This window comes from Helianthus annuus, chromosome 16 (assembly GCF_002127325.2).
Source record: "Helianthus annuus cultivar XRQ/B chromosome 16, HanXRQr2.0-SUNRISE, whole genome shotgun sequence".
NCBI classification, from domain to species: Eukaryota; Viridiplantae; Streptophyta; class Magnoliopsida; order Asterales; family Asteraceae; genus Helianthus; species Helianthus annuus.
The window spans coordinates 55,330,164-55,338,336 of record NC_035448.2 but is presented as its reverse complement, the minus strand read 5'-3'; the positions used below and the strand labels follow the sequence as shown (position 1 = coordinate 55,338,336).

The 8,173-nt window shown below is 36.4% G+C and overlaps 1 protein-coding gene across 1 annotated transcript; it reads right to left on the bottom strand.

Annotated features, from left to right (window-relative positions):
• Nucleotides 1–1,006: 1,006 nt before the first annotated feature.
• LOC110876669 (probable xyloglucan endotransglucosylase/hydrolase protein 26) lies at nt 1,007–2,679 on the bottom strand. The gene is made up of 4 exons (XM_022124836.2): nt 2,495–2,679; nt 2,298–2,398; nt 2,022–2,215; nt 1,007–1,590 (listed from the first exon to the last, which is right to left on the bottom strand). Exons 1-4 carry the CDS (start codon nt 2,670–2,672, stop codon nt 1,182–1,184), a joined length of 882 nt encoding a protein of 293 aa, XP_021980528.1. The 5' UTR covers nt 2,673–2,679; the 3' UTR covers nt 1,007–1,181.
• Nucleotides 2,680–8,173: the final 5,494 nt, after the last annotated feature.

The window sequence follows — 8,173 nt, the reverse complement described above, 5'->3', positions numbered from 1 at the left end:
GGAGGTTGAACAAGGGACCTGAATTCTCGGGGCCGGCCCTGTAATTATGTTTCAAACATTTTGATTTCTAAAAGATGTGCATGCTTGTGACCCCCATGAATCTCATATCAAAACTCTTAGGCCTGCACAAGTGCTGGGTTGTGCTTCGACACACATTTGTTTCTAAATTGATTTTTTTTCTCTTGACTAAGGAAGGTGTATGTTGACCCGTGAAGTTACATTGAGCTGCTTCTCTATGTTCCACGGTTGAGTTGTGCGCAGATGCTAAGAGAGTAACTTGACGAATATTGAGATATTACACTCACCTCAGCTTACTCTTACTCTGATATACGTTGAGCAGTGGGTTTGGGTTGCTCTATAATCTGGGTTTGCCATTGAATAGAAAAAAGTTCTGCTGTCCATTAAACCATTTAAATTATACAGTTTTAGGGTGCTTAATGCATGTAATTTAGTTTTTCACTTATTACATTAAACAAAATAAGTATTTTTATTTTTCTTTAAATATGACTAAAAATCTAGCTCTCTAAGTAAAAAACACAGAAAAACATTATACAGAACACATCATTTCAGGTGCTATGCAGGAATATATATTTTGAGGTGGTATTTCACTCAAGTGAGTTCATCTCTTACAATATGTCAAGTACATTCGTAGTACCCGTAGAGAGGATTAGACAAACGCATGCATACACAAGATTTGTTTTTGCGAAGCCATGTTTGTCATGTGGCCTCGATCATCCATTCCTCTTATGTTTTCTGTTTAATTTCACTTTCTTTTCTTGTATTATCTATCGAGATTAGGTTCCATAGATTCATTTCTAGTTTGTATTGTATTTGTTTATTGTGAACTATCTATATTTTTTATTTTGTGTTGGATAATCCGCTAGTAGATGTTCTTGTTTATGATAAATTGATAATTGCTCCCATCATATTAGGTGAGTTTAGGTTTTGTTCAAATTATATGAATATTGTTTTTCATATTTCCAATTTTGCAATTTCTGAAAATATATGAATAATGTTTTTAGACCACAATTACTTTAATTTCAGAATTTGAAAAATGTCAACATAAGGTGAGCTTATAAATAAGACAAACAAAAACAAATAAAGATAGGCATATGGAGTTTCAAGTTTAGACAGGAAAATAAATTGGACAAAAAAATTAATAAAAGTATATCAAGTTTTGTTTAGTATTGTGGCTTGGAGCATTCAGGAGCCATCTGCCAATTGAAACGCTCATGATCTGTGCAGTAGTCGTAGATCATGTAGTTATCTCTAACCCACTTGAGTTTTCCCTGTTGGTCCCAGCTCAGTTGCTTATAGACCGGGGAGGTCCACCAATTATCATAATCAGGGTAGGCACACTGGTAAATGCTAACCGGTCCGTTCCACTTACAAGCCCTTGCATTAAACTTGCGTAAGCCAGCCGTGAAAGGTGCACATGACCAGTCTATTTTCACTAGACCGCCTTGTGTTGCCCAGTTATCAGCATTCCACAAACTAGAGTACACCTGCATTCCTTGTTGGTCTGGGAATCCAATTCCTTCGCTTTTGTAGTTTCTGTAAACCCTAATCGGTATGCTATCAACGTACCATCTGCATTTAATGTCATTTTCAAAGAATTTAGGAACAGTTACTCTTTAAACTGTACATCGGAAAGTTGTTTGGGTAGAAGATAAGTTAGGATGCCAGGGCGCTATGACTGTAAAAAAAATAAGTAGGGCCTCAGGGCATGATATTTAATAACGGGCCCAGTTTTTTAGGGCTTGACTATGTTCGATTCGTATTCGGTTTTTTCTCTCTAATCACAACTCCCTCGGGCCTCAGCCCTTCATCTTTCAAATTTCTATTGGAATTCTGCGATTGTGTGCCTTTTAGAAATCATATACAAAAAAATGTGTCATCAAATTCCAAAGTGTTAGGATATTAAGCAAAAACATGATTATTTTAATGAAACAAGCCCTGATTTTAGACTACGCTATAGGCCCCAAAAAAGGTTGAGCTGACCCGTAGGGTGGTTAACTTACACAACGACATCAGGATTCCAGTGAATGGTGTAGTTGTGGAAATCCGTAGTCGGGTCAAACCATAATTTGAATTGCTGCTCCCTATTTCCTTTTCCTTGAGTAAAGATGTTTGTGTGCATGGTGTAAGGTTCTCCTGATGAGTTCCCTAAGAACTCAAAGTCGATCTCATCATGATAGTCACCCGTAGATGAAAGCTGCAATAATTCCATACATAAGCTAAGAGTGATTACTATGATAAGAACCACTTTGTCTACATGTAAATGTTGATGTACTTACATAATATGCTGTCACGGTTCCCGCAGAGTTCCCTGGAACTAACTTGATTAACATTTCAATGCTTCCAAATAGGTAGGAGTTGTATGATTGAACCCCAGACCCTGTAATAAGAGCCATTTCAACATATATACCAATACTTAATAGTTCATGTTTGACTTTTAGAAGTCAAATGAATTTGAGATTTTTCAAAACTGTACCTGCAACATTATCCAGCACCAGATTAACATCTTCACCATTGGCACCAAAGATATACGAATGCTCAGCACCCCAGTTGAAATAAGTGTCTGTGTAAAAATTTGCATTGACAAAGCATGATTGGAATGAAACTGCTGATATAAATACCACTGCAACCAAGGCCTGGAATGCTCTTGCCATTGCTTCTATGTTGGGTTTCTATTGGAATGCTCTTGTTAATGCTTCTTGACACCTTATATAGCCTTTGTCTAGCTTATTTTCCTAATATTATATGTTATTTCAAATATTTAAAATATATATATTGACCTTGTCTTGCATTTTGACATTTATCGATTTCCCGAATTATATATTCATCATGTCTCTGAACTCAATTTCTAGTTCAATTTATTTTATACGTATGAAAAGCTTCGTGTTGTCAAACTAGTTTGAATACATTTACACGTATGTTTAAAGAATTTAAGTGTTTGTTCTTTTTGCTTGTCCGATGAGTGTTAAAACTAATGTTAAGGGTATTTACTTATTTGTAACATAAAGCTCGGATTTATTGTTTTTAATCGATGCAAAATTCGAGTTGTGTATTAACTCTATGAAGATGGATAATTGTGGTGATTGATAGATTTTCTTAACAATCCTAAAACTAATTGTGCTAATCTTCATACTAATATTTTTAGATGAAACTCAAACCCTATATTTTGATTGAAACATGTGATGTGCATATTAAAAACTTGTTTGCTGATTATATTTAAATTTAGGGGCCAAAATTTTTTACTCGCACAGGGCCCCAAAATTTGTATGGATTTTCGGGGACGACCCTGAATTTGCTATAGACAAGTCCCTTTTAGTGACAAAAGTTTCATCTTTGACAAGTTAAATGTGTCGATAGTTACCAAAGTTTTAATGCTAAATCTTACTCAATTATTTTATTTAAAAGGAAAAGGTTATTATTTAGATGAGAGAATGACAAATTGGACATGTTAATAATTATAAAAAGTTTATAACCTGAAATTGACAAATTGTAATTAAGGTGTCACATTTTGATAAAAAGAAAAAAGAAACTAGGAATAATAACTGGAAAGTGATTGAGATGTAAGGAGGAATATGACGTGCATAGGACTAAAAAAAGGGCTTATTAGCAAGCTATGAGTGAACTTGTAAGACCAAATGCCAGCCAGAAGGGGATGAATGAACCAAAAAAAAATGTTTCTGCCTTTCTTGGTGGTTGGCTAGACGTGCTAACCGCAAGACTTATATATGTATAAAGATTTATTAGAGAATTATAAATTAAGATAACGAAATGCATTTGAGTTATTAATTTACTTTGATCGTAATTCATTATTAATCCAACATACAGTGAAAAGAAAACAGTTTATTCATAAAATTGAGCATTTGGTGGCTTCCCTCATCTCCTCTATCTTGGCTCGGATACAACAACCTCGAAAAGCAATCGAGGTTCACATGACCGTCTTCGAGAATCACAAAATTTATTTTTTTGGCCCTGTGCAAGATAAAAATTATGGGCCTTATTCGTAAATTTCCATCTATTATAAACTCGTCGATTATTTAATCACTAAATTTATGTGAAAGTAAATTAAATAGTTCTTTTTTAGCTAAGTTTAGCTAGTAATTTACTAACTAAAGGAAACATGTAGTTCACAGAATTAGGCATTAAATGCCTAACAATAAAAAAAACCAAAAAAATAAGCTAAAATAGAGAATTTGGAGACGTCGAGATTAGAATCCATGTCTCCTTGTTGTTTAAGCAAGACAGTAAACACCCCGACAAGAGCTTGTTTATGTCATCTATCGATTCAGTGCATATATATTATAGCTTAAACAACGTAAATTCTATACAAAATAAAAAAGATTTGGGCTTCCGGAGAGTTTGGGCCTTGTGTCGTCGCCCACCGCGCATCTCCTCAGGGCCGGCCTTGGAGATCCACACCAACCATTAATAATGTTGGTCCAATGAGTGTCATGCATTTTATTTTTTCGTCGATATGTACCCCTTTGTCGATTCTAGATGTGTAAGTCCCGAAAACCGGATCTATGAATGATATCAAACAAATCTATTGATTCTGCAGAATCCAATCAATAGGTGATTCAAGAATAAGCACCAAGAACACCAAGATCACTTTCAACACTTGCACACGGTTCGATTACTATGACTGGTAAAACCGTCTGGTACAAGAAGAACAATAACCAAATCGCCTCTCGCTCTCTCTCTCTCTCTCTCTCTCTCTCTCTCTTTCTCTGTGTTTGTCTAGGAAATTTGTAACAATGAGGCTCCCCAATGGCCTGCCTGGCCCACATGAGCTCCCCAATGGACAAGCCCATGGAAAACCTTGTTTTGACACAATACTTTTTTATATACCATGGACAAGCCCATGCCTCACATGGGCTCTCCAATGGCCTGCCTGGCCCAAATGGCCTTAGGCATGGCCCAATTCACCTATTAAGGTTTATATTCTAATATAAACTAACCCAACAAAGTCTAACTCATAACCATAGTTTGTTGTGTATATTTGATGTATCAGTCTCACAATTTTAGGCCTAACAATCACCCCTAGACTGATGCTATCAAATTGACTTTATAACATAAATGTGTGAACATCTTCAACGAAGTCTATGGTTGTTGCTATGTTGTAAGTGTCGTTGAAGTTCTTGACTTCTGAAGTTAGCTTCATATTAGGATCATGAACAACCTTGCTTGAACATCTTGCTGAAAAGAATGTAAGAGGAGGATTCTCATCATCTCTTTTATTTTTCAATCTTTCTCTTTCAAGCAGGTTCACAGGCACTGCTTCATATATACTTTCATTATCAAACGAGGATTCGTATCCGGTTCTTCTAACTCTAGTACATCTTGTTGTTCCAAGCAAAGCTACTAAGATTATCAGGTGTCTATGAACAGGTGTGACAGACTCTGCTTTAACAGGTGTTGCTTCAACAGGTTTTCCATACACCATATGTTTCTTATTTTCAAATTCCTAATGAGTCAGAGGCATACTTGTATAATTATGATTATATGGCGGAGGAACCTAATTGAAACCCAAACCCATTCCTTTCTTTTCTTTGTACTCGAGTTGCACATCACAAATATTTTGAACAACTCTGCTCGAAGTTTCAAAATTTTTATGTTTATTTCATTTTTTTTTTGAAAATTTTCTTTTAAAGCATTTATTTCAACAGTTTTTTAACCAATATTGTTCCTTGTATCTCCTTTCCAACACTTCAAAACACTAATATCTTGTTTTAATTTTGAGATATCTTTCTTTTGAGCTTGAATTTTTTTCATATAACATTTTATTTTTCAGCTTAAAAGTTAGGTTTTTCTCTTCTAACTTCATTGAAATCTTGGAGCAGTTCAGAGTTGTGAGAGCTGTAATGGGCAACTTTAGCTTTACATTTTCAGTACACAGATAGGAGGTTAACTCTCATATGGATTGTTGTGTGTCATTCCTTTAAGCCATGTAGGCAGGCTCAGAATTTGAAGCTTGTAGCTTAGAGGTAGATGATTCAGAAGACGAATATGTATCTGAAGAAGGATCAGAGAGATTTACCTTAAATGCATGATGGATGCATGTGGATGTAGAAACATGTGGTGAAGTGGGTTTCGTGGGAGCAGGAGGTTGAGCAGCAATAACAGGACTATGAATAGAAGTGGATGAGGGAAGAGTCGGGCTATGAACAAAAGTGGATGAGGGAACAACTGAGCTATGAATAGTAATGAGGCTATAAACATAGTATGGGGCAGGTTGAGAGGTTGAAAACATCTAGAAGGTACTCTCTTGTGACATAAGATTCTTAGCCCTCTGCATGTCATGCTGATTATATGAGTCAATGATGAAAATCAGACCACTCAACTTCATTCGATCATTATCTTATATCTTCTTGATAAGAGCGACCTTTTCATTCCAGCGCTCTTAGTAAGTGGCAAAGTATTTAGAAGTTTATTGTTGATTTCACTGTTTGACGTTTCAATTCCAGCCTTTTCCATTTCAGAAAGTAGTTTGTTAAACCTCATGAATTGGGTTTCTACGGTTTCACAAGAAATGTAATTGGTGGGTAATTGATATAATCAAACGGATTATTAGATTGTATGGTGAATCTTAAAAACTATCTCTAATAATTAATCAAATTCATTAATCACAAGGCCATGTCTATGTGGTGTTATGAATTGTGTTAAAACGAGCAATTAGGATTCCAGGTGGGGGTTGCTTTTTCTCATATTGATCACAACTTTCTTAGTTAGTTTTCTTATTTTAAAATCAATTAATCAAACGCCCAATCTAGGTAATTTTAGTTTTTAGTAAAATCGTTACACTGACTACAAATTCCCCGTGGATATGATACCCTACTTACGTTATCTACTTAGTTTAATTAGGTTTTTGCATGACCCTTACGACAGTCATCGAAATGGCGCCGTTGCTGGGGAATTCGTGCGCTTAGTGTTAGTTTAATTAGTTGTTTTTTATTGCTTTCTAAAAAAATCTAAAAAACCCAAAAATATTTCTTTTTGTTTATTTTTGTTTCATTCGGCATTACGCACAGTTTCTTATTTACTTGTGTGCTGGTGATTTCTAGTTGCATGCATACCGGGTTTTCAGGAAGATCATCACCACTTCATTTCGACCCCGAAATCAAAAAGACTACATGACAAAACCTATTGCTTCGTTCAACTTTGAAGGGAAAAGCGATAGACTCAACTATGAATCCTTCAGAAATCGAAACGACCTTGAATCAGCAAACACCAACAAGAACCACTTCCTGATATGCCACCACTACCATTCCAAAATCAAAGCTCATAAAATCAACCTCAATCCCAAAATCATCAAAATCAACCACCATTACCCTTCCAAAAGCAACAAAACCAACCAAATCAACCAGCACCATAAAACATAAATGCTAGACAAGCACCTCTACAAGGTGACTTTCAAGTGAGATGTGGAGATTTAGAGTACCCATGCATGGGTAACCCGTTAGGAAACCAACAACAACCCGAGCCGATTCGGGTTGTGAATAGACCTAACCGTAAACCTCACCCGCACCATGCAGGTGACCAGTATAAACAGAGAATGAATCGGGGTAGAGTGGATGTTTAGGAGGTGGGTAGATTGGATCATGGTTTGGAATATGAAGAAGAATGGGGTGAGAGTGAAGCATATGCAGGAATGCAAGGAGGCCAATTGAATTTGGTGGCAAACCGGGATTACCAAGGGTTTCAGCAAAGGCAACCACATGGGGGTAACGACTATCAAACTCCACCACGGGTGAATCGATTACCAGCCATGTCTCGACAAAGGCAAAGGGATCCTAGATTTACGGATCCTATCATTAGAGGGGTGGCGGGCAATTTCTGTCTGCAAATTGCGGAACATTCTTCCCCGATCGTCATGCCAGTCGCACAAGGGAATGTAGATAGGTCGTTTGAAGCGAAACCTCATATCCTGAACATGTTGCCTACTTTTCATGGAATGGGGAGTGAAGAACCGTATGCTCATAATGCGGAATTTGAAGCGGTTTGTAGTATGATAGGTGGACACGGGTTCACACCGGATCAAGTTAAGTTGGTCCTAAGTTCTCCCTAAAAGATTCAGCACGTGAATGATTCATCTCTTTTCCTTATGCAAGTATTCACATATGGCAAGAGTTGTAGCAACAGTTTCTTAGAAGAGTATTAT